Raw genomic sequence first — 27,947 nt, forward strand, 5'->3', positions numbered from 1 at the left:
CAGAAGATAGTTCAACTGAATCTCCTTCTGTGTCATCTGATGAAAACGCAACTCTTTGTACAAAAGATGTCGAAGGTAAATATATTGACTTAAGCTTATTGTTCTTGATTGCGAAATGGCGAAATATACTTTGAGTATTTTACCACAAAAATCGAAAGGTGTGTCACCGATTTTTTCTTGGTTTGAATAATAATGAGATACATCGTTCAATCAACTATTCGGTTTTAGAAGATACATAGTCATTTATTGCTTTACTTTTTACTGTTGAACTCGTTCTAGTACTTAAAAAAATCATAAAATGATAGAGACAATTTACAATATTAATCCAATTTTTTTTTGTGAACTTTTGAAAACTGATATAACAAATAAGCAGGTACCAAATGAAATAATTCTTATAATCTTAGACAAGAACTGATTGTGTATTATCTTTCCGACTGGTTGATGATACCGTACATTTATATCGTTACCCAAAACTTGATCAAATATGGAGGTGACAAGTCTATGTCCTCATCATAAGAAATCCGATGGAAAAGGTATGAAACATTTGCAAATATAGGCGTTCATGTTTTAGTGATTACTCAGTGGTCTATAGCTAGTTACCACCATGTTTCAAGTTGTCTTCCCCAATGCATCAGGTTCATATTGAAAAACCATCGGTTAGAGTATTCTCTCTTAACGTATTGGGTTTTAAGTCACAGATTAACTGTTAATATTTCGAAGTCTATGATGTGAATAATCAGTAAGAATACTTTAGAATTCATTGATAAGTACAATCTCAAAAATACTGAATTCCGAGAAAAAATCAAAAAAGTAAAGCCCTAAACAAATGGCAAAATCAAAAGCTGAAACACATCAAACGAATGGATAACAACTGTGATATTCCTGACGCGGAACAGGCATTTTCTTATGTAGAAAATAATGGATTAAACCTAGTTTTAAAGCTAGCTAACCCTCTCATTTGCATGATATTCGCATCCAATTCCAATATATTGACAACGATCTGTAAACAAAACAAAAAAATTGTGTTATAATCTTTATTACTATAAAAACAATAATAATATGTAACAAAGGAGCACAAATGCCATATAGACCAAAGAGTATTAGCAACAATTCAAGAAAAGAAAAGAACAAATGTACCATAGTTCGAATAACACAATAACACAATGACGGGATGTATAAGTATCAAAGAAACATAAAGAGACATAAAGACAAAACACATTAGCAAAATGAAGGCCAAGAATATAAAAATAAAAAAGCACAATAACGGGATGTATAAGTACAAAGCCATGCCATATGTATCAAAGTAGCACAAAAAGGCAAAGAACATTAAATTAGCAAAACTGAAAGACAAGAATACGAAAATTATCACAGAACAATCACACAGTGACAGAATGTACAAGTACCAAGTCACCTAAAACGGATTTCAATAACAACAGACTGAACAATAAAAGAAATATTCCTATAAAAGACAAATAAAAGAATAGTGTAACACGTTATTAGTATGATAAAACACGTCAGTACCCAGAAACTATACATCTAGACCATCGTGTATCATTTTTGAAGTTGAAACGGAATATTTATCAACAAGGTCTTGTTATCTTCCGAAAAACGTTTATTTTGAAAAATGACGAGACGTTCTTTGACATACCCCTTGTTCATCAACTTTCTGCTCAGACACTGGTGACGTTTTACAAAGTATGAGAAGGAGCTGCAAACTATTGAATACCGAATCAGATGGGAAATGTATATCCCAACTGAAGGTGAAGTTGGTATTTTGTTACTTAGGTGAGGGGAATTGATAATTTCAAAATTAAAAACGTCTCGTTTGTCATAGATTATAATACTTAGATGAAAATGTAAATCAAATTCTAGGTATATGTAGAATGAATCAGCCGGAGAAAGCCCTTTCTGCTGTTTCTTTAATTTTTAAGTTCTATGAGATATATTAATCGAATCCATTCAGAAAGCTTAGATTGTTAATAAAAAATTATATATATATACTAGTACTGAATGTGAAATTGAACGACCTGGCTTCTTTGATCACTGTTTTTCACAAGTGTCGAAAGGAACTCCAATACATCTAAAAATAAGAAAAGGTTGGCAAGGATTGGCGCACAGTTCGTTCCCATAGGAATGCCGACAATTTGTTGAACAATTCTATCATCAAATTCAACAAACATGTTGTCAATTAGAAACTCCGGTATACTGATCACTTGTTCCTGAGTGTAGCAAGGTTTGCCTTTTTGTTCAATATTAACGAAATATGCTGTTTGGTGTCCCAAAGAAATAAAATTAAAGCGTATGCTACCGTTTTTATGGTGAACAGCATTGTGGATGTCTTAAAGGGGATTTTTCAATTTCACATTCGGAATGGTGATATACAGGGTTGAAAATTCAAAAGTCTTGATAGAACAAATTTCAGAAAAAGATCGAGATTTGAAACAACCTAGAAGTTTTATCGAGTTTTTTTTTTTTTAATCAACATATATACATGTACTTAAGCAAACAGATTCGTCCGTGTATATTTACGCCAAACATTTTTCATTTTAAAATGAAAAATAAATTTTCAAATTGCTCTGAAAATTTTAAATGTAGTTGGTTAGAAAAATATAACAAACATTTATTCAAATCACTTTCGAAAAACCAATTTCTCTATGAGATTTGAAATTTGTTATTCTCATGAAATTACATTTTTGATTTTACGAAGATGTTAAAACAAATAACAATAAGTTTGTGTTAAAAATGATTTTATTTTGTCAAAAGTTTTAGTATATTTAAACATTTGCATTTGCTTGCTTTAGCAAACAAAACATATTTCAATCTCATTCTTAAAGGCAAATATTGAAAATACTGACCTTTAGTATTTTTCAATTTAGTTTACAATATTGAAAAATGAAAAATGCTCTAACGTGGAGCATTTTTCAATTTGACTTACAATATTGAAAAATGAAAAATGCTCTAGCGTGGAGCATTTTTCAATTTGACTTACAATATTGAAAAATGAAAAATGCTCTGGCGTGGAGCATTTTTCAATTTGACTTCAAATATTGAAAAATGAAAAATGCTCCAACGCGGAGCATTTTTCAATTTGACGTTTGAAAATGAAAAATGAAAAATGATTCAATTTCTCATTTTTCATTTTACTGTGCAATATTCAAATTTGAAAAATGTTCATTATTTAAATGTTTAATAATGAGAACGAAATGTAATTTATTTCAATATAGGCGTTTCGAATGTTTCAATTGTTGACACTTTTTATTAAATGTTTTACTATTTCCGTTCTCTTCTTTCTTGTTTTAAGTCAATATATCTTAAAGATCTTTTTAAGGTGTTTGTCACTGTGTGTGTGTGAACTATGTGTGGTATCAACAAGAATGGTACACTGACAAGTACGATAATGACCACAAAAAAAAAAATCATTCTTTCTTTTATATTTATATACCTAGTCTTCTTTGTAGATACATTTTCATACATATCTTTCGATCTAGCAATCTGTCATTCATTGTATATATCTATCTGTCTATCTATCTGAATTTTGTTTTTCTTTGTCTTTTCTTTCTTTGAATTGTCGGGGTCGAAATCTTTAATTCAGTTCTCTCGAAGTGAAAAAGTCTCTTGTTCACATACATGTACATGTTGTAAGAATGGTAGAACTTTTAGACCATTGATGTTTGATTCATCAAATGATACTTGACGGAAGAACACACAAAGACATTTCTCAACACTTGACTTCTATAGTAATCAAGCATGCATCAGCGCAAACAATAAGTCGTTTTTTTGTTCTGAAAATGGAATAACTAACCGATGAGGAGTAGACGAAGGAGTTTTAAACCATATCGTGGCTGAATGTGTCAAACATGTTAGGAAAGAAGGGAAAATATTAGAATATTAGATAGTGTCCATGTCAGTTTCTGTACATGCTCAAGGAGCAGGGTTCGCGGGTGGGGATGGATGGGTGTAGATGTTATATTATTCTGATCACTTCGCTAGTCTTTGTCTTCAAATTTGTATTTTTCTGCATTTTATATCATTTAATAATTTTGAATCTGTTTAATACAAACTTGTTTTTCCCAAGCTTATAATCTTCACAATTCTCGCAGAATATCAAATAACCAGTATCTTATAAAAGAAAATATGAACTTAGCTTGCATGCATGTAGGTGTGGTAAATGTATATTTCGAAGAATGAATGACTTTTTATATTTGCTTTTACCGAAACAAAAATGTAGCAAAGACTATATCATAATTATGTGAATAGTATTTCAACAAACATAAAACAGTTCCTATGAGGTTCTGTTTTATGTACATTCTATTTAAGAAATAATTCATGGAAGCCATAGATTGTTGGAAATTTACACATGGCTTGGGCCGTGATATTCGAATTTTATCCTGAGCGTTAGCGAGGGATAAAATTAACGAATATCACGGCCCAGAACATGTGTAAATTTCCAACAATCTATGGCTTCCATGAATTATTTCGATTCTAATAGGACAAATACGGTCATTAAAAAACTGAAGCGATGGTAGGAATGCTGTGTGTTTGGCTGTTCTTTTTTTACTCCCGGTTCGATAAAGCTCAAACATTCATTAAATCTGTAGCTTGCATGGATTGTTGCGTGAAAAACCGCTAGAAAAAAATTGTTTAATTCTTTAAATTCTCAAACCCAACATTTGCCATATTTTATTTACATGTTTTTCTCGTAAGCTACCATCAAATCCAAAGTTGACATTTCGTAACTAAGGAACCGCCATGTTGACTTCCTGAAATCAGTAAATATGCGAAAAATGCAATAGAACAGAAAATAAAACAAAACCTACCTTACAAATCAATTTTAATACAATATTATACGAATTTCGATGGTACACGTATCAGAAAACGTTCAACTGTAGCGTTTTCATTTGTATGACGTCATATTATGAAATGACTTACATGCGTCAAATTCGTTAAAAGGCTTTTGCGGAATTTTATTTTATTTTTATTTTGTTGATTTCTCCGAGCTCTTGTACATTACTTCTTTTTATTATGTATCCGAATAAGAATAAAAGTTATTTTGTCTTTTTTTAACTGCAATTTTTAAAACAATAAAATCAGCAAAAGGTTTGCAAAAGGTTTGCAAATAGGTTCCAATACATGTGGATTTACGTGGGAAGTTTATTGTAACAGCCATTATTATGTATATCTCTGAGTCTGCGCTAAGTATAGATATATGGAGAATTTTATCACGGTGTTGTTTACAAAGAGAAAGAAGCACGTCATATTAGAATACCTTTTATTCAATATGATTTTACATCTTTAATATGTGAAAGCAAAACGAGTATTATAGGACAAATATGTCGACACAAAAAATGGGTCTCAGTCAGTAACACAATTTTTTGAAATAAAAGAAAGTAAAAAAACAACCAGATCGACACTGATCGACACACACGTATTCAAAGCCATATGCATCATGTACATCGAACATATTCTAGTACATTGTAGTTACATTTAAAACATGGTGTGCGCACAGTGTGTGTTATTTTCAGGCTGGACCCACAAACGATCGGAAAATGATGACAGGCCATTTATCAAGCAAAGGAATCAACGTGTCTAAGGCTAGAGTTGGTAAAGCATTAGCGACAGCAAAAAGCAGTGGCGGGTCAAGAACTTTTCATAAGGGGGAGGGGGGCTGACTAACCTACAGGGGGGAGGTCTCCAGTCATGCTTTAGTGATTCCCTATATGATTAACCAAATTTTCCCCACAAAAGGGGGGCACCAACTGAAATACATAGTGTTTCTACTTCTGCAATGATGACAGCGTATAATGCACATGGTTGACGCTTCCACAAAGTAAAGAAGTAAAAGACGATATCAAAAGTTCAATGTAGGATAAAAAAAACATAGTTTTTTAACTGACACCCCCCTTTTTTTAAAACTTAATTTGAGAAAAAATGATTGTAAAATATGGAAATATGTAAAATCGATTTTTGATAAACCAAACTCGCAGCAATTTTACAACCCCTCCCCCTCTCCCACCCCAAACTATTTGATTGAAGTTTTTCATCCTACATTCCTTCTGCTTTCGTGACTGTTATCATGATCGGTCATGGATTTTGCGTTTTATTCGGGACATAAAACATCTCTTTTGAATAGCCTTAATTTTTGTTTGCTAGTCAAAAGAAAGGTAAATAAAAAGTTAGTATTTAATAGATAAATCTTTTGTCAATGTACAAGTTGTGTGTGTGTGTGTAAAAATCGTCTTCTATCGAGTCATGTCGCTTTTTTCTTATATATCATTATCTTGGTAGTGTTCTTTAGTACTCCCAAATAGCATGACAGAGACTTGAACCCTACTAATATTCTAAAACAGTAACTTTCTTTTTCTGTACCTGCCTACTAGTATCCCAAGCTATTGATTTGTATATTTGTATGAATGTATTACAGTTGTGGTCCTTTGTCCAATTTGTTGTCATCTATAACTTATTTTTACATCGTTTTATTTAAATCTTTTTTTTTTCGTTTCTTTTATTGTTTCGATTTTTGGGTTTGTTCGTGCTAATTTCCTATAATAATGATGATAACAAACTTAAAGTTATAATTAGTTTATTTCGCTTCGTCTACCTATTTTTTGTTTAGCAACCAACAGTCAATCAATCCAGCACTTAATTATTTGTTACAAATGTACATAATGGTCCTTTCATATTATTTTAAATTATCATTTTTCTGCAGGGAACTATGTTTTGGAATATTGTTTCATATCATTTTGTGGTACGCTTACGGAAACATGATTGTGCAAGGTTTAACTTAATGTAAATGGCAGAAAGTTGATAAACTTGGTAGCATAGCTTTCATTTCTCTCCTTTTTATGTAACAATATATAAAAGCTATGGAACTTTAACCACTGTAGGGTAAAATAAACTGAGTCATACTTTTACTTTCCCCTGAATTATAAATAAAATAAAACCCTTTCCTTTCAGTTGTCAGAATAGGAACGAGAATTTGACAAAGAGACAGCAACCCGACCAAAAAGCAAAAGCAGCCCAAGGCCATTAGTGGGTCTTCAATACAGCGAGAAAATCGGGAACATGGTGGACCCTTTACACAAATGTGTACTAGTTCATCGCAAATGGACGTCACATTAAATTCCGAAACATATCAATAAAAGTAAATAAAAAAAACTTACAAACAAAACGAACTTATAAGGCTACCAGTTTCTTCTTTTTTTATTTATTATAGTACTTAACCTTGTTTATATGTAGTTTGTGCAAGCGAATGCACTTCCAGTGTGACTTTCAAAAATAACTTGATAGTTTTCCAGTGTGACTGGATAGTTGCTTAAGGTATATCAGACTTTTCAAACGATTTGGAAGTTGACATTATATATGTATAGAGACACCTGTCTTCTCTTGAATACAATAAAAGTGTTTCCAAGGGACTTTTGGTTGTGTGTTTAGTTTGGTTGTTATTTCGATGCTGTGTAAGCGACATCTTTTTCTGTTTATATCAGTATATATCAAATCGTCGTGTTGCGATGTAATAGAAGAAAAGGTATGAAGAGAATTATAAAGCAATAGTTTTCATAGAGATTCTGCTGAGAATACTAACTTACAGAAAAAAATTGATAAAAAATAACTGTCGATATATTTGATACATAATTGATTCATAATCTTAACGTAATCCTAGGTATCGGTAATAAAATTACAGTATTTTTTTTTTATTAAAATCGATTGCAATTGTACTGACTGATTTTGTAGGCTCAGACACACGATGGTTTATAGATTGTTATTCGCTCTGAATTTGGTTGTGCACCTAAAACGATCTAATCCCTAAGAGTTCCATATATATGTGCCGTAAAGTTATTGTTTCTCGAATGGATTGTATTGTTTTAAATTTTTCATTTGTGAATCTTTTGTAGCTTCCTGTGCGGTATTGGTTTTTGATCAATGTTGAAGATTGTACTATGAATTATACTTGCTTACTTCATCATCATTTAATGTCTTATGGAAAAAAAATGTGTCAGTGGCAATCATATCACATCTTTTTTTTATGAAATTATGAATAAAACAAACACTAGTATTTGTCAGTTCAGTTACAAAGCACGCTATTCACGAATCGAGTAAATGAATTAACGGAGAGCGCGCGGCAGCTTTATATATTTTCATGTGCCATACATTCTATATATATATGAATTTTTATAAATGTACATGTATATTAATTGGTGATGTTTTCTGTACTTGCTATTGGGGAAACTCAGAAAAAATAAGATTGCAACGTTTCTTCGATATTATGTTCATTGATTTTTTTTTAATTTGGGACCTTGGGATTTCATGTTTTTTAAGCCCGGGATTTCGGAATCAGGAACCCTCCGACCCCCTCAACATGTTATCAATGGTTGGTAAAGAAGGCGAGAGACTTCAGCGTGTGCACTCTTGTCATAATTTGAAATTTTTTAAATAATTTGATTAAAACATTTACCGATATTGCCTCTTTGTTGATACTATTATTTTTTGTGTAGCTCGTCCGCTCCCATTTTATATTCGTTATGTAAACAGAAAGTCACAACTGTTTTGTCTTTTTACAGGGATCACGCAACTTTAATCCTGTTCCATACCATGCTGATAATTTTAGGCATAAAATCCATCTTGATCAAAATGAATCTTGCAAGTAGCCCTCGGAATATATAGAGGGGTGGTGTTGAGGTGACAAAAAGGGGATGTTGGATATAGGATTATAAAAATTGGGGTAGTGAAATCAAGGGGACATAAAAGGTGGGATCTGGAGAACAACAAAAAAAGGAATTTAGGAAAAGGCGCACACCGAGTCAATAAGATTGTTGTGTTGTTTACTGTTTTTTTGGAGGGGGAGGAGGGGCGGGCATTATGGGAAGATCTCCCGTCTCTGACTCAAAATATGGATAATTTAATGTCAAGGGTTTTATAATTCTCCCTGACAGCTTCAGACAAAATAATTTTGTATCTCCAATCTTTTTAAATAGACAATACCCTTTTCTAAAATTGAGAATGGAAATGGGGAATGTGTCAAAGAGACAACAACCCGACAATAGAACAGATAACATCAGAGGTCACCTTTAGGTGTTCAATGCAGCGAGTAACTTCCACATCCGGAGGTCTCCTTCAGCTTGCCCCTAAACAAATATATATATTAGTTTAGTGATAATGGACTTCATGCTAAACAAATTAAACACAAAAAAATAAAATTAAAAATAATCCAAGACTAACAAAGGCCAGAGGCTCCTGGCGAAAAAATACGGTGGGGTTAAACATGTTTTTGAGATCTCAACCCTCCCCCTATACCTCTGACCAATGTAGAAAAGTAAACGCATAACCATATGCACAGTAAAATTCAGTTCAAGAGAAGTCCGAGTCCGATGTCAGAAGAGGTAACAAAAGAAAATAAACAAAATGACAATAATACATAAATAACTACAGACTACTAGCAGTTACTGACATGCCAGCTCCAGACCTCAATAAAACTGATTGAAAGAGTATGTCGTCATCATGGGAATACCAGGCAACTTCCGTTAGGGCTTCAGTATTATACACATAAAATATCTAAGAGAAAAACATAACCTGTGTTATGCCAACAAATGGTTTTGTAATAAATGTGTTTAATTTCGATGTAAAGACCCTATAAGTGAATCAATATTAAAGCCAAAATATGAAAACTTGAATGACCTGACAACCGTATCGTAACTATATCCCTTCTTAATAAGTCTGTTTAAAGGTCTTGTTATCTTTTAATGTTCCTTGTTGTCGTTTGTTGATGTGATTCATTAGTGTTTCTCATTCTGTATATAGATTAGACCGTTGTTTTTCCCTTGAATAGTTAATACACTAGTCATTTTGGGGACACTTTATAGCTTATTGTTTGGTGTGAACCAAGACTCTGTGTTGAAAACCGTACTTTGACCTATAAAGGGTTTTTATTTTAAAAATTGTGACTTAGAAGGCGATCTGTGTCATTGGCACTCATACCACATCCTCTTATATCTAAAGAAACGTAAACGAGCTTCACATTTGAAGTTCATTTTCAACTGAAATGCCACCTTACGTTCATTCCAAATAATAGAGAAATCTGTCTCAAAATGAACAAAGTGATCAGCAATATCAGTCTCAAACCTATTTTGACTATACATTTACCAAATAAACCATACAATAAAAATAAAAGACCACATGATCAATTAAACACTTAAATTTTCAAAACTTGTCTCCTAGAGACAGTCGTATCTAATTCCACCAAGCACTGACTCAAATGTCTGCTTCTGTTTTTCCAAAATAATGTATTTCAGTTAAAAACAGAAAAAATGCTGTAAAATTCAACATCAACCTCGCGGGACCAAAATTTAGCATGGGTTATTCTGATTGAGATGCGGAGATGTGGACCACAGCTTGTTCTAGTTGTAAACAGAGACGATGGATGCCAAATGTTAAAGCAATTGGTATCTATATATAGCTAAATAGCTAAGTAAATACCAACCAAAAAAAAAAACATAAAACAATATAAAATAAATTTTTATCTAGTTAAGAAATGGAACATTCAATGACTTCCAAAATAAACCGTATTCAGAAGGAATATGGCATATTCATCAACCTTATACAGGGAGACTGGGAAAAGAACAGCTTTCCTAGGTGTTGTTTTTATATTTACACCTTTTCTAGGTTGTCAACGAGGGTATCACCAAACCCGTAGCCAGTGCATGAAAGTACGAAATTTTATGTTAATAAAATTTCCTGTTACAATATTTTTTATTTACTTTTCATTCAGGAATAACTCTCTCGGCTTCGGTTACACTATTCTGTCGTTGAGTGCTTTATAGGGAATATTGTAATTGCTTTCAGCTATGCATAATCCTTTGTAGGGCCACAACTAATACGTGTTATGAAGAATGGGCATGATTATGCTTTGATCAATATAGAAGCATGTTGCCCGGATCTTATATAATTAATGTACATTAACTTTTTAAAGAAGTTTACAAATGTTTTGCAACGATGCAAATACTAATCTTGGGAGTAAAAATAAATATCTCTATCAATGAATTCAACATACCAATATCTATTTCATTTAACAAATATATAGAAAATACTTAGTTAACCGGAATGTAAATAACAAAATAGGAAAATATAAAATTCATGGTTTTAAACAAGGAAAATAACAATTGCATAATAAGCCTGCGCCACATCACAAAATTTTGCTGGTGCGTTGTTGTTCTCCTATCTTTTCGGGATTAGGTAATAAATGTGTATTTACGGGTTCACACATACACACATGTGTATTATATTTAAAGCATAAAAAAAAATTCTAAAGTGTGAACAATGAATGAAAAAATAATTTGATTATCTATTTTCCAATATCTTTTATATCAATTTCTTAATCCTTTTTAGAGCATTTTTCATTTGGTCACACGATTACAAAAATTGAAAAATGCTACACACAAAAACATTTTCATTTTTGAGAAAATTTTCTAAAAATGAAAATTCAACCATATAGGGCATTTTCCATTTTTCAATATTCAAGGCAAATTGAAAAATGCTCCACGTTGGAGCATTTTTCAATTTTCAAATTTGAAAGACAAATTGAAAAATGCTCCACGATGGAGCATTTTTCATTTTTCAATTTTTAAAGTGAAATTGAAAAATGCTCCACGTTAGAGCATTTTTCATTTTTCAATTTTTTAAGGCAAATTGAAAAATGCTTAAGTTAGCAATTTCAATATTGTGATTTTAAAAAGGAGATTGAAATTTGTTTTTTTTTCTAAAACTATCAAATTCAAATGTTTTAATATATTCAAAATGTTGATCAGAAGAAGATTTTTTAACGCAAACTTATCATTACTTTTTATATTATCCTCTTGAAATCAAATAATGTAATCTCATGAAAATAACAAATTTCAAATTTCATATCAAAAGTGAATTTTAAGAAGTGACTTTATCAAATTTTTGTTACATTTATCAAACAAATTAACTTTAAAATTTGTAGAGTATTTTGCAAAATCTATATTTCAGTTTAAAATGAAAAATGTTTGGCGTAAATATACACGGTCTCAGATTCACAGTATTTCTGAATAACCTCTTGTTCTGCTGACAGAATTTTGGTCAATCTAATGATCAATTTTTTAGTCGAACTGGCTGAAGAGCCGATAATGTACCGTTGTTAGTAAGGCATTCAGTGAAACTTAGGTAACCAATACAAAAAAGGTAAGTCCTCCGATTTATTGTTCAAAGCAATGTTCATTGAAGTCATGATGGACTTATGATTTGCCAATATCTTATCCTTGTCAAACGATATGTCTTTGTGTGGGGGATTACCTGAGTGCTCATGTATTCCTAATTCTTTGAAAAGTCTCTCGTAGTAGTACGATTTACGTAGAAAGACAGTATTATTTGAAGCTTTATCAGGAGAAACAACAAGATACTTATCATGAGGAGATGATAGACATTTCAAAGCTTCTTTATCTCTGAAAACGGATTTGGTCGAACATTCACACCATTTTTCAACATATGCATTTTATGAATGAGACGTTTTATTAGATACCTGATTGTTTTGTCCCATTCTGAAATCCATAAATAGTTTAAGGTTATACTACAAATTGAAGTGTTGGGTTTCTCTAAACTAGGGACCATAAGAAATTACCTTTCGGAGATTTTCTTGTTGAACTATCTTAAGATCCCTGGTAATAACTTGGCAGGTGGGTTGTAATGATAAGGCGAGTGGAAGCAGTCACATGCTAGAGGAGTTTGAAGGTATTGTTCGAAATCAAGGCCTTGCAATGTTTGTTTATGATCAAATATTTTTGATGCAATGGTGTGATACAATAGGAACAGACTGATTTTGAAAATATGTTTGAATTCCTCTTAATGATTAAGAACGTAATTGATGTTGATTGCATCAATTCCTCTATTGGTAAAGTATACAGGGAGGAATTTCCTTTTTTCCTCATGTTAAGGTTCGATCTTAATGGTTTTAAAAGATTGAAAAGAGTTACGTCACAAATAATACTGAAAAGTCGGTATATTGGATTTAAGCATCCTTTGTCGAATGCATAATCTCTCAATTATTTTAGAAAAGTAACAGACAGTGACAAAATTATATTTCTAATGTTATGTTACCCTACTGAATGATGAAGTTGTTACAAAAAGGTAATCAAAGCTCCAAGAGGTTTATCTAGATCTTTAAGACTTTGTTTATATTAGACCGATGGTAATAGTTTTTCGAATGGCCACGTTGGTGTCATAAGGTGCTATTAAATAAACTTATATCATTAACATCACTGCTTTCTGGACTTAACGAATTGCCTACTCCTTTGATAGAAAATCATATTCAAAATGAATTAAACAAAATCAAAATCACCCCCAGAAAGACATAAATATTCTAAAACTGCTTAACGTCTTTTTAAATTTTGTAGGAAAGCTTGCACAGATATTAGAAGTCTGTTTAGTTGTTTGATCTTTACATAATTAATGAAATACGTTGCCTTTACAATGCAATAGTTTAAAACTAGTTATCAAAAATCAAAACATGAACAATTAGACTGTCTTTATTTAAAAATATTCTTACAAAAAAATGAAAGTAAAATAGTAAAATTTGCTTCTGGCATCCAGTATGGTTCAATTATGTCAATATAAGCTTAGAAGCATTCATAATGATTACTTACTTGCAAGAGGATAATATGACCTCACTAAATCCCTATTCATGTGACCATCAAATCAACCTTTTAGCAAGAGATGGATTACGGATGAATATATAATGCGTGTTCTGTTATAAAAGGAAACGATTTTCAACTTGACAGAGAAAGGAGGGTAACTTATTTGATCGACTTATTTGAACCAAAAAAATCATTCTTAAACAGTAGTACATCTAATTCCTACCTTTCTTTAGAAGACTTGTTTGTTTGACGATAAACGGATGAAACTTTACACAGCTGTATATCATTATCGTAGTAAATTTAAGCTATGAAATCACACTGAAAAACCAAGTATGGCAGTTATTTTTAAGATAGCTGTCAATTAGTCATAATTACACCACCATATATACAGTAAAATAAGACAATAACAATCAAAACCAAGTAGTAAACAAGAAGCCAGCTGAAGGACGCCTCCGGGTACGGGAGTTTCTGTCTACATTGAAGACCCATTGGTGGCCTTCGGCTGTTGTCTCCTATATGGTTGGGTTGTTGTCGCTTTGACACATTCCCCATTTCCTTTCTCATTTTTAAAGACTCACAAAACCAAAGGACATTTACATCAACAGTTATAAATAAGAAATAAGAAACAACACGAACTCCACTAAAAACCGGGAGTGAAATCAGGTGCTCCGGAATAAATAATTTTCAAATCAAGTATTTTAAAAACATATGAAATGTAGTCGAACGTTTCTAGTAAGTATGGATCTGGCATGTCAGTTACTGCTAGTAGTCCTTTAATGATTTATGTATCACTGTCATTTTGTTTTGTTTCTTTTGTTACCTTTTCTGACATCTGGCCTTTGTTAGTTTTGTATGATTTTTAATTTAAAGTTCATTTATATACTTCCAAGTTTAGAATGACGTCTTATATTACAGAACTAGTACAATTTTTTGTCGAGGAGTCAATTGAAGCAGGCCCCCGGTTACGTGAATTTCTCGCTGTATTGATGACCAAATGGTAAACTTAGGCGGTTTTCCGCTCTTTTGTCAGTTTTTTTAAATATTTGACACATTGCCAATTTCTTTTCTCAATTTTTTTATTCAACTGTAAAGCACTATTTCTAAATTAAACTAAACTTAGACAGGACTCGGCTGATATTAATTTCTTTTTTTTTTAATTGTTATTTACAGTTCATACTTTTTTCCGCAATTATTGTTTTCATGGTACACCGATGCGCCTTGCAAGACAATTTGATCATAGATCCCACAAACAGATCATTCGAATTCCAACGATTAGCCATTGTAATAAATATGTGAAAGGGTATATGCCATCCGCATTCACATGAAGTAACATCAGAAACATTCTCCAAACTACATCTTCCATATGCTTACGAGGTAGATATGAAACTTGTTATTTACTAAATCCATTTCTGAACAAGATTCCATATTTTAATGTTGTATTTGTGCGATGCTATTAATAAAATACAATAAGATTGCACAAACTTCTCCTTTTACAAATATGTAATTCTACTCAAGGTTTTATCTACATTTAACAGTATCGAATAACGTTTACAACACTCGAAATATATAGTTACGTTGCATACTGTCACATACAGATACAGGGATAATTAGGACAATAAAATGCTCAGAACAACTGAATAAGCATTATAAGTATACCTATATACCTAGGAAGGAACATTCTCTTATCTGTTTCACTTCAAAATGTATAGTTCAATCATTAATGTTGCATATCAGTTGAGGTTAGTTGTACACAATTTATCCTTATTACTTTATTTTTTTTACTTTAACATAGTTTTCACCAGGGTTTCGTTCCTCATTTCAAATTATGTAATTATGCAGAATCCGAAGAAGACCCACTGTTACCTCATGGAAATGTCCTGTTTATTATACACGAGAGCCTGTGAACAAATCTGCTTTTCACGAATAACCATGTTTCCTTAATTGAACACTTAATTAATTACTGCCTTCTATCCAATAACGTAAGGTTCTCGACAATGTCATTCCTATATGAATACCTAACGCAAAATTGCTAGTTGTTGTACTAAAATATGTTAGCCCAGTTCCGAAGTTCCGATTATACAACCGCACAAACAAAAAAGCTTGATCTCAAGTCTCGGAAAACAATTAACACATTGCTGGATTGTATTTACAGTATGTCGAACCGTAATGACAAATATGATCACTTACTTAAACAATATGTAGTGCGCATTGATATATAAAAGCGGTGGCTATTTGTCTTAGCTTCAATTTGTGTAGTGGTTTCAAGACATACTTTATATATTTCAATATCATCTGTTTCAACCCATCTTTGTTTTCCTTTTATTAACTTATTCAAACAATTTCGGGATGGAGGTGCATAATCGACTAGTTTTACCGTGATGACAAACATGTATTTCTGGTTAGACAAATATTGATAGATTGCAAATCTATTATACGATTTTAACATTTTGTCAGTGCAAATACATATCTGGCTATACAAATAATATAAGTCTTTTAAGTTTTAGCATTTATACAAACAGTTAGTAGGTAAAATGCATATATTTCAAAGCGTTTGTTTATGGCGAATTATCAATGTTAGAATGTTAGACTGACAAAATGCTGAAATATTGAAATAGGTTTCCTATGTAGTGATTCGAAAATCGTAGTGGAACTCCGCTTGTCGTAAAGATTATGTATATATAATACTAAATGGTTTTTTTTTGTGAATTCATTTATTTCGTGGTTACCAATTTTCGAGGATATTCGTGGATATTGGTTTTGCCGAAGTCTGCATACAGGTTATATATCATTTGTTATTCGTTGAACATCTAATGTCGGGATTCACCTGTACCCACGAAATCCAAAAAAAATGGTATCAAACGCATAATAACCAGATAACGAATCTACAGTATATTGAATACAATCACTGTAAATAAATCAATAATTGGATCAAACATAAACGACCATGGTAAATTGTACATTTGTTACTTAGTACCTCCTTTTTGGTCCTAGTATCCGATAGAAGGGTCATATATATTAAAAGATGGTTTTAGCTGAGTTGAACGTTGTACTATAAATGCAGAATAACACAGACGTAATTTTCAAATGGATAGCGTCGTATTTGTGTCAATGGATCTGAATATTTGCTCAAAAGATAATCAAGTCATGTTTTGAAGGTTACGGAAGTGACAACATAATTTTATTTTGAACTATCTGTTCATGTTGCTTCGGTTTTAGAAAAATTCATGTTTAACCTAGTTCATTTTCAAAATCGTTCAAGGGAACAATACAATTTTTGCAGAACATTTCTTCTTGCAAAAAACAAGTGGTTTAATCAGCAAGATGTGATCGTTTTATTTTAAGTGTATGCCACATATATAATTTTGACTACGAACACTTATTTTCACGCATCTATCCTATTAAAACTAGAGATAAATGATACAGCAGATACAGTTAAGTCTGCCTTATATCTTGACTAACATCTAAAAAGTAACAATGAGGGTCGACTGAAAACATTTTTTTACGACAAAAAAGATGATGATTTCAGCTTCCCAATTGTGAACTTTCCATTTATGTGTATCAACATTCCAGCAGTCCCTGCATACGGAGTATATATCTTCCAATTTAAATGATATTCGTGGGTCTGTTTTTGCTATCATAGGTTCCTTGATAAAGGGTTGTTGCTTGCAAGGAAGCTACTAAACCAAGAGTTCCTAATGGTGAAGTTAAAATTCATCCCTTCGTATATTTAAGGGACGCCATCACGAGTTGGTGGACCATTATAGAATATCCGTTTCACAAATGATATCAGATATGTTCCTTATGTCGTTAGTACAATCCCATTTCCTTTTCACGAATGTGACCTACCGAACTAGACTAATTACAGTATTTACAGGGTTTGTAATAACATGAGCACCACGACGGGTGTACATATGCAGAAGAGCTGTTTATCATTCCAAAGTACCTGAGATCACCCCCAGTTTTCGATTGGGTTCGTGTTGCTTCGATTTTAGTTTTCTTTGTTGTGTGTTGTGTACTTTTATTTGTCTGTCTGTCTGTCTGTTTATTTTTTTTTAGCCATGGCATTGTCAGTTTGTTTACGGATTTGACTATCCCTCCGGTATCTTTTGCCTTACAAAGTATGAAATCATAAAACAAAAGATATGGCTATCTTATTTTCATTTTTTGTTCTGCTTATTCTAATTCAATTTACTGAACATAAGATAACATAACCGTCTATACACAGCTCTTAAGATAATACATGTTAGCTAATCATGTTATTTGTAGCATTTCACATTTTATCCATAGTAGTTTACATGTAAAGTTTCATGTTATTCGCTTGTGGTGAATTACTTATATGTCTAAAACTATTCAGTTATTGTTGATTACATCTGTGGGTATTCATCATGCAGAACAGCTGATGAACAATAATGAATTGTCTACAATCGAGTTGTATGCATAATTTGTGAGAAAAGTAACTTAACAAAAATACGAAACTCAAAGAAAAAGTTAAACCAGAATGTCCCTTCAGAAATGCAATATCAAAAGCTTAAACACACCAAATGAATGGGAAATAACTTTCATTATTCTCATGTAGAAAATGCCGTATTATATATGATGGCAAAGCTAGCTAAATCTCTGAATTTGCCGGCATGGATAAGTCTGAAATTGACTTAAGACAGAATATGAGAGTATAATGTTCGGCTATATACCTTAGTTGGTGTTAAAATCAAATGACCATTTAAGACTAAAATTAGATAACAATTAATTGACAATTGTTTGGATTGGTTGTTGATATGTGTTGTCCTTGCAATATAATATGTTCGCAAAGAGTATATTTACCATTACATTTTTATATTTGTGTTTTTTGCAAAAGTAAGCTCATTTGTTGTTTTTATATTTAGTTTAATATGATCTACTATTTTCAGATTTGAACACCAGTATTCCTTACGTGCCATTTAAAGAAGACATACTTTTAAATTTTGATTATACGGAACGGAAACCAATGCCACTTTTTTCAACAATTGCAGAAGGTAGATTGAAATTTTGAGAATTGATTTCTACATTAATGATATTTACTTATGTAAATTGAAAAAAAAAGTTCATATATTAAAACAATATGGACTCGTTGACAAAACCTAAAATAGTTTAATTATCTGCGTGGCCGTCGTTAGTCTGACAGTTTGAAATATTTGCCAGGTATGTTTAAATTCAGTGAATAAAACGGCATCTTCCAAACGAAAATAAATTCATAATATAATATTACTAATTATATATAGTTTATTGAGTCTGAATAGACCCACATTTTAAATCAAAGGCAACTGAATTCACAAGTTCGTTACACTTTTATTAATTATTGAAAACGGCCATATGACTAATGCTAGGAAGAAGATACGTCTGTTCTTATAACATAACGTAGATACAGCTGGTATGTATTACCAGTCTTTATGACATGAAGTAGACATAAAATAGATAAACCTGGTTCGTATAAAAAAAAAACAACGTATTAATGGTTTAATATTGAAAGTCATTTAAGTTGCTAACACTCATTATCTAAAACATTCTCATATTTTACAAATAAAAGATAAGATAAAAGATTCACTATTCAAATTTTCAATGAACACAAGTGCTAGTACAATTTAGTAAAATGATATGGCAATTAAAAGTCACTGCTTCAAGATAATGTATGTATAGTAATACATCTTAAGACTGTCCTTTCCTCACTGACTATATAATATATAAGCTTCCTCGTCCTCTAAAATGAAAAATGTTTGCTGGAATAATCGAAATAGATAAAAGATGATACTTGATTTAAAAATCATGCAAGCACTAAAATATGAAATTTACGCGATTTCGACACGTTAACAAATATTACAAACACCAGTAACACGTGTTTTATGAGGTAATTTAAAGTAGCTATTCTAATTAACCCCAATTATGTTTATACATATAAAAACAGACGACCTTTACATACAGATCGTTAATCAATATATTAGAAATCTACAGCCCGTGTCAACTCGGTTCTTCTTTGCTCGGTTTGATTCATTCACTTGTGGAAAGTAAAAATCTCATAAAGAGTCATAAATTAAGTGTTCTAGAAACGTTGACATCTTTTTACCATATAAAACGTTACGATGTTTTTGTGGCTGACTCTCATTTTAATTCTTTTAATTGTTCATGATACATAAAATCATCTCATGCATTAGATAGTATATTTTACCTCCAAACATCACTAACCGTTGTTTTACATTACATTCGTACCTGGTAGGTAGCAGACAGGGAAACTTCTATTAACCGAACAAAATAGGTGTATTAAATGTATGATTAATATCAGTTGATCTTTGAGACTCTTTGTTTGACAGGCTAAATTCAGCCTTTTAGGACTAACTTAAATATATAATTTACAGATATATTGTGAAAAAAAAGCTTTCAAAGAGTGGCGTCATCAGTGACATCCGTGCATTTTTGAATAGTGTTGTAAACGCTGCTAGACAGGAAAGGGGTATAGCATGATTATTTGAAAATATTGTCCCTCATAGAAACTATTTTCCTCTAACAATCTCTTCAGATATAGCCATTATTTAGATGCAAAATATTTTCTAATACTCCTACAACTACCTTTTTATTATGTATATTCAGATTACTTTCCTGTTAATAAATTCCTCCTTATAAACACTCTGAAAACATGCCTTATAGATAGGTATATAATACGCTTCATTTCATCTTCAGTAGTCACTAGAAGCTCTGGAACCTAACAATAAAACAGATTGAACATTGCAATGGAATAACCGAAACGATTTTGTAGAGCATTGCGACGTCTTATTTATTAATCATCACAAGTTTCAAAAAAATAATTAAGCAGTAAATTTATAACAGACTGAAGCATCGAAAAAACAAAACCCGATTTTGACTTATGTTATCAATAATACATATCCTTTGTACTTAATAATTACATAAGATGTATGTGTCATTATGATACGTTATTCTGATTGGCTACACTGTAATCTCACGTTATTCCTTAGGTTATTGCATTATGCAATAAAATTTGCCATTCATGATGACATGACGTTCACAGCTAAATTAAATCAAAACTTGATAAAAATCGTGTTTGCATGAACCTGGCTAAAATTGTAATTATAAGTTTTGAACGCTTCTTTTTTGAAACTTCGTAGGGTTGTAAAAGCGATGACCGTGCGCACATTTTTAGAAGCGCTTCATACAAAATGTCCTGCGGTCAATGCTTTTACACCCCAATGAAGTTACAAAGAGAAGCATTCAATTCTTAAATAATGCAACAAACAAGTCGATTGTTTTAACAGAAAACAGAGAACACAATGCTGGTCGAAAAGAAATTAGTGAAACAGCAGTAAATACATGTGAAACGATATTGGTGGGATTCGAGATGTTAACGTCCGACTGCATTTTGAGAAATGGGTATGTTTAAATTTACTGGAATCTATAATCACAGAGCCTTGTTGAACATTGTTAATGTTCTATTTCTAGGTGCTTGACAAAAGAAAGCAACATACACATATCCCATACTACATAGTATGTGACAACATAAAACTTATTTCGGTATGCCACTATCATTTGAAAATATTAGATGACAAGTCAAAGACAAATATTATATTGATTACGAATAATACAATATAAAAGGGTAACGTAGAACATATTTCTGTTTTTCTTTCCCAATTTACCCATCGATTGATTTAATTGATTTCTGGTTTTTTCCTAAGCATGTTTAGCTTTGTTGATATCAACGATTGACAACCATGTATTAAAGAACAACGTTATAAAATGTCGCATGTGTCGAGAAAGTCGTGTATAGATTAAGTATTTCGTCTCCTAAGTGGTTTCAAAAGAGACGAACCTAGGTAACAAACAAAATATGTGGAATTTACATGATTTTCAAAAGAATAGGTACAAGGTGCAGCATACAGTGGAGATCACTTCTAACCTCTCATTAGAACTGTCAGAATAATCTGTCATATAACTTTTCTAAACTGTCCTAGAACAGTTCTACCTAGAACAGTTCTACCCTAGAACTGTTCAAAGTAGAACTGTCAAAATCAGTTCAAGGTAGAACTGACTAAATTAGTTATAGGTAGAACTGTTAGGATCAGTTCTAGTTAATAGTTATCAAATTTACCAGTGGTGGCCTTTTGCTGTTGTCTGTTATATGGTCGGGTTGTTGTCGCTTTGACACATTCCCCATTGTCTTTCTCAATTTGATCAGGATTGAAATTTAGTACGCCAGAGTCGCTTCTCGTCTACATAAGACTCATCAGTGTAGCTTACATCAAAATATTTATAAAGCCAAACAAGTACAAAGTTGAAGAGTATCGAGGATCCAAAATTCCAAAAAGTTGGGCCTAATACGGCTACGGTAATCCATCCCTATGATGCCTGGGATAAGAAAATCCTTAGTTTTTCGAAAAATTCATAGTTTTGTCAACAGAAAATTTATATAAAATAACCACATTATTGATATTCATATCAAAACCGAAGTGTTGACTACTGGTCTGGTGATACACTCGGGAACAAACTGTCGAAATCAGTTCTAGGTAGAACTGTCCAAATCAATTCTAATCGTAGAACTGTCAGCAGAACTGACTAAATCAGTCAGGACCGTAGAACAGTTCTAAATGACGTCACTGCAGTAAGGGCATCTTAGAATTTAGAAAAAAATCAGTTCCAATTACTTTAATGTATAGCAGATTTTCTTTATGTTTACTGATCAAACGTTACATGTACAAATATCGAAGCAAATAGAAAGGTTATCCAAGTCATCGGAGAAATATTTTAATATGATATAAACATCATGGATTTGTTGTTTCGTTCTCCGTTTTTAACAGTTTCCCTGAATATAACTGCATTTAATTCATGGATTTTTTTTATCGTAATTTATCTTGTTTACCTTGGATTTACATTCATGATTTTAGATTCTGTTTAGACAAATGTTCAAACGAAAATTGTGCAGTGGATAAATTATGAGATATTAAAGAAATACGCGATGTATAAAATGCATGTTCATTTGCAACAACTCGTCAATTTAGACAGCCTTATCCATAACGGTGATTAATGATATCTGAGAGTCTGGGACGTCAGAAAAATATACTCGATCTGAACATGAATGAAATATTTGCCCCTGGACGTTAGGCTACAAACAAAATCAATCATTCTTCAAAATATATTATAGTATACTATTCCAAGAAGAGTACTTCTAATACATGTACTTTTCATTTTAAAGTCATGTGAGCGTTGGATGATGCCGTTAAATAGTTTTGTTTAAAAAAAAAACATCACAAACCACTGACTTTAGTGATGGTTATTATTATGCCATCCTGATATAAAAATATAAGTGATTTACTTTGTGGCTATTAAAATTTGCATAATAAAGTTCAAATATGGTCCATTTTGGTTGATGCGGATAAATAATTTTGTTATACCAGTCAGTTTGAGATATGAAAACTACTGATATTTGTTTCTGATGCAATATTTTGAATAAAAAGAGGAAATACTTGCATTATCAATTGATCCGAGAAAAAAAATTGTGGTCATTAATTTCTAATATTTCGGGTATTTGTATACTACATGTACAGTCTTTTGGTTGATGCGGTCAAAAGATTTTGTTTCACAACCCTCGAGTCAGTATGAGGTATCAAAACTACTGGTATTTGTTTACAATTCCATATTTTGAATCAAAAGAGGACATGTTATTACTCTCAATTGATGTGAAAAAAACTTTGTGGTCATTGATTTCCAATATTGGTGTTATTTGTATAATACAGTCCCTCTTCACCTAAAATTATAACTGAATTACTGTGCAGCTATATAGATTGACATAAAAAAGAGCTATTATCCCCGGCTTAGTATATATCTAGGATTTTGATCGGTTAACGCACGTCGTTACAAAACCCATAGCCCATGGGTGTTGCTAACCCATATCCCCTGACGTTGCTAACCATTATCCCGGGGAACTTCACGCAAGTTTTCCTTAGTTCTTTGATTGCTCCTTGTGAAATATTGAATTCTGTAGATTATCCATGATGATTGTAATTAAATATTTAATTCATTAACGAGTTTGTCCTATTATGCCGATCATTTACACTCATTTCATTAAATGCATCACTTGACTGCCACATTAACAAGGAATGGGACTACTGACCTAGCTATGCAAATGACCAACGTTGATGTCATACCATCTATGACGTAACTCTCACAACATTGAGCGCCAAATTTGACTCAATCCAGTTTATCTGTCTCCGTATTAAAAACGTCTTATATTTGACTACCTGTAGGGTTCTACCAAAGGTAGTACCCTACACCCCGTAAAAATATGTAAAATTTTCAAATTTTAATAACACTTTTTTTAGATAATGAAAAAAACGTTTTCACGCTACACTTTGTACCCGAATTTTCATAAAACTCGCCCGAATCATACTAAGACTCGGGATAAATTCGTTATCTACGTTCATACCCGTCGCCTCATGGTGTACTGGGGATATTCAGGGTGTTAAATATCCATATTTACGGATATGAACGTAGATAACTAATAATATGGTCAGTTTTGGTTGATGCAGTCAAAAGATTTTATTACACGAGTCAGTCTGAGGTATGAAAAGTACTAGTGTGGTCATTGATTTCCAATATTGCTGTTATTTGTATACTACAGTCCCTCTTGACCTAAAATTATAACTGAATTACTGTGCAGCTATAACGATTTACATTAATAATCAAATATGGCCAGTTTTGGTTGATGCGGTCAAAAGATTTTATTACACAAGTCAGTCTGAGGTATGATAACTACTGATATTTGTTTACAATTCAATATTTTAAATAAAAAAGGACATTCTGGCACTATACATTGATGCGAACAGAATGTTGTGGTCTTTGTATGCCCCACCTACGATAGTAGAGGGGCATTATGTTTTCTGGTCTGTGCGTCCTTTACGTCTGCGCGTCCTTCCGTCTGTGCGTCCTTCCGTCTGTGCGTCTGTTCGTCCGTCCGTCCCATTTCAGGTTAAAGTTTTTGGTCAAGGTAGTTTTTGAAGAAGCTAAAGTCCAATCAACTTGAAACTTAGTACACATGTTCCTTATGATATGATCTTTTTTATTTTAAAACAAAATTAATCTTTTGACCCCATTTTCATGGTCCACTGAACATAGAAATTAAAAGTGTGAGTTTCAGGTTAAAGTTTTTGGTCAAGGTAGTTTTCAATGAAGATAAAGTCCAATCAACTTGAAACTTAGTACACATGTTCCCTTTTGGTTGATCTTTTTACTTTTAAGGCCAAATTAGATTTTTTACCCAATTTCACGGTCCATTGAACATGAAAAATGATAATGCGAGTGGGGCATCCGTGTACTTTGGACACATTCTTGTTTTTCTAATGTAATTGCTGTCATTAGTACAATCCATCCTGGCCTAAAAAATATAACTGTATTACTGCAGTGAGCGGCTACATATATAGATTTACATGATGAAGAGCAAATATGGTCAGTTTAAGTTAAATTTAAAAACATATTTATTTAAGGTGGATTAATGGGAAACAAGTTATTAAATTTAGTCAATGAGGTCAAATAATTTTGTTATACGAGTCATCCTGACTCCCGGAATGACAAATGTAAAACATTTCAAACGATAAAACTAACGGCCTAATTTATACATGTACAAACGAACACAAATAATTTATGTGACACAAGTATCAACAAAATAAAAACACTGAATTACAGGCTCCTGGCATGGAACAGGCACCCATACATGCATAATATGGCGGGATTAAACATGTTGTTTTGATTTAAAATCTGTAATAAGACCGGCAAAATAGCAAAACTCGATATAAATCGCCTTATATTTAAAACAAAAAGTTCTTAAAACTTATTAATCAATTCGTAGAATTTATAAATCAATCTAAGCCGTAGAATTTATAAATCAATTCTAGCCGTAAAATGTATAAATCAATTCTAACCGTAGAACTGTTCTAGAAGTAGAACTGACCAAACATTTGGTCACTTCTAAGTAGAACTGTCTAAAACTATTCTAGGGTAGAAATGTCAGGATCAGTTCTGGGTAGAACTGTCCAAATAAGTTCTAGGTAGAACTGACCAAATCAGTTCTATGCTAGAACTGACCAAATCAGTTCTAGGCTAGAACTGTTCTAGCTAGCACTGTCTAAAATGTGTCAGGCTGACAGTTCTACTGTCCTTGAACAGTTCTCCTGACAGATTCTGACAGATTTAATGAGAGGTTAGAAGTGATCTCCACTGTACGTATCTACTACTGTACATGCAAAACCCGTCACGCTAATCGACACAACATACAAATACTAGGACGCAATCGGTACAATAGCAGATTACGATGTACAGACCTTCTGAAATTCAAACTGACCAGATAAATGGTACGCAAACAGACAATACATTTATAATGCATAATTCATAAATAAAGGGTTTTACACGGACGATGAATTAACTTATCGCTTACCCATTGCCTACTATGCATACAATACTACAATACAATGATTATTGTTCATAATGTGTGGTTTAAACTTAAAGACTGGGCCAAAAAACCTCGGGATAATTTTCTTAAGTTGCAATCGATTAATTTGATTTTCATCTATTTTTTTTTGTAGAGATATAGATATCGAAAACTTTATTCAAACCGAGAATGCAAGACAAATGAGAAAAGAACTTGAAAGAAATAAAAAACTTTGGAAGCATCAATCAACACCAGAGGCCATTCGATTGAAACAAGTTGCTGGGGTATTAGATGCAATTGAGAAAGGAGATTATACAGAAATTCTAAAACTATATTACAGAGCGCAACATCAACATACGTTAAGCGCTAAAGATAGACCCCTTGAAATTCCAGTGTATATTCATCGAAATCAATTATATAGCAAATGGATTCCACACGTAGAACATGCAATAGAAGCAATAAATACTGTCACACCTGGTATCAATTTCTATGAAACGAGTAACAAGGATAGGTCAATGATACGAATTGGAGTTGATTCAGAAGGAGAATCAACGAAAGCATATACAACTAATGGATCTATATTAGATAAACGTCAAAACAAGGAATATAAGAGACCTTTTATACATCTTGGGAGTAAATGGAATGAAAGTCAAATGAAAGGAACAAGTATACATGAATTAATGCATGCTTTGAGCTTTCATCATGAAATGCAGAGATTTGATAATGATATGTATGTAGACATTGGCGAAAATGTTGATCACAATTTTAAACAAAAGGAAGATAAAGTGTTAACCAGATTTGATCCTTTCAGTGTGATGATGTACCCTGAGGGTAACAAAATGAAAAGAAAGGAAGGAGACCCGATTTGGAAATTAAAACAAACACGGGAGAGATGTCAGGACCTAAGTGAACTTAACAAAGTTGCTTTGAATTTGAAATACAAACCTTGTATAAACAAATCAAAAGACTATTTACCACAGCTAAGCTTACAAACCGAAATGCTTTACTGTGGTCGTCAAGTGATGATTACCCATAATCAAGTAGGCAAATCGACAACTGATGGTTTTTGTGGACCGAACAACTGGGCAAACTGCCCAGCATGTCGAGTTATTTCGCGGATTAAGGACAAACAAAAGCAATCAATCGAAATACCAAAATTAAAGAAATGTCTCGGAAAGGGAAAATGGCAAGGTTTAAGTGGTTTATTCTACTGCGGTAAAAAAGATAGAAAGCTGAATACAGATCTCAAACATTTGAAATCAGACGGAATTTGTGGTCCAGATACTGGAGTTCCTTGTAACCGCTGCGGAGAGGAGCTGTTCAATGGGTATTCAATTGAAAGTTGTGACAATATATTCAAACCAAGACATTGAAAAAACAGACAGTTTTTTTAATAAGGGTTTCGAGATGTTGACAGTAATGGCGTTAAAATATGAAATTTTGTTTAATTCTAATATACTTCAATTTGAATTTGTTTCTTTTGTAAGTTTATATCGAACGACAACATAGTTTCAGTAACCCTTTTGCTGTTTTCATACTTGATATAACTGGATTGGTATGATTTTGTTCATGTTAACCTGAATACATGTTCAACATTGGGGTTTTGATTTTTTAATAATTATCTGTTAGAGTTAATTTTTTATTATCAATTCTATATAACTATAATACATCATTATTGCGTTCTTGTAATTCATAATTTTCTTTTTGAATTCATTATGTTTATCATGCTCATCAATATAAGAAAAATAAACTATTTCTATTTGTGTAAAAAGACAAATTCATTTGAAACACCAGCTCAATGATACAGACAAAAATTTGATCGAAAACATTAGTTTTTATATTTAAGTGTA

General features: G+C 32.2%; 1 protein-coding gene across 1 annotated transcript; it reads left to right on the plus strand.

Moving 5' to 3' along the window:
• The first annotated feature begins 44 nt into the window (after positions 1-44).
• On the plus strand, positions 45-27,947 carry LOC143055060 (uncharacterized). Its single transcript, XM_076228204.1, has 4 exons — positions 45-75; positions 18,548-18,652; positions 20,939-21,053; positions 26,252-27,947. The coding sequence occupies exons 2-4, from the start codon at positions 18,625-18,627 to the stop codon at positions 27,468-27,470; spliced, it is 1,362 nt and encodes a 453-aa protein (XP_076084319.1). The 5' UTR covers positions 45-75; positions 18,548-18,624; the 3' UTR covers positions 27,471-27,947.

This window comes from Mytilus galloprovincialis, chromosome 12 (assembly GCF_965363235.1).
Source record: "Mytilus galloprovincialis chromosome 12, xbMytGall1.hap1.1, whole genome shotgun sequence".
Lineage (NCBI taxonomy): Eukaryota > Metazoa > Mollusca > Bivalvia > Mytilida > Mytilidae > Mytilus > Mytilus galloprovincialis.

Coding starts and splice junctions, on each gene's coding strand:
- LOC143055060 (XM_076228204.1), top strand. CDS start 18,625: ATGCCACTTTTTTCAACAATTGCAGAAG. Junction 18,653..20,938: donor TTTTTCAACAATTGCAGAAG/GTAGATTGAAAT, acceptor TTGTTTTAACAG/AAAACAGAGAACACAATGCT. Junction 21,054..26,251: donor GACTGCATTTTGAGAAATGG/GTATGTTTAAAT, acceptor TTTTTTTTGTAG/AGATATAGATATCGAAAACT.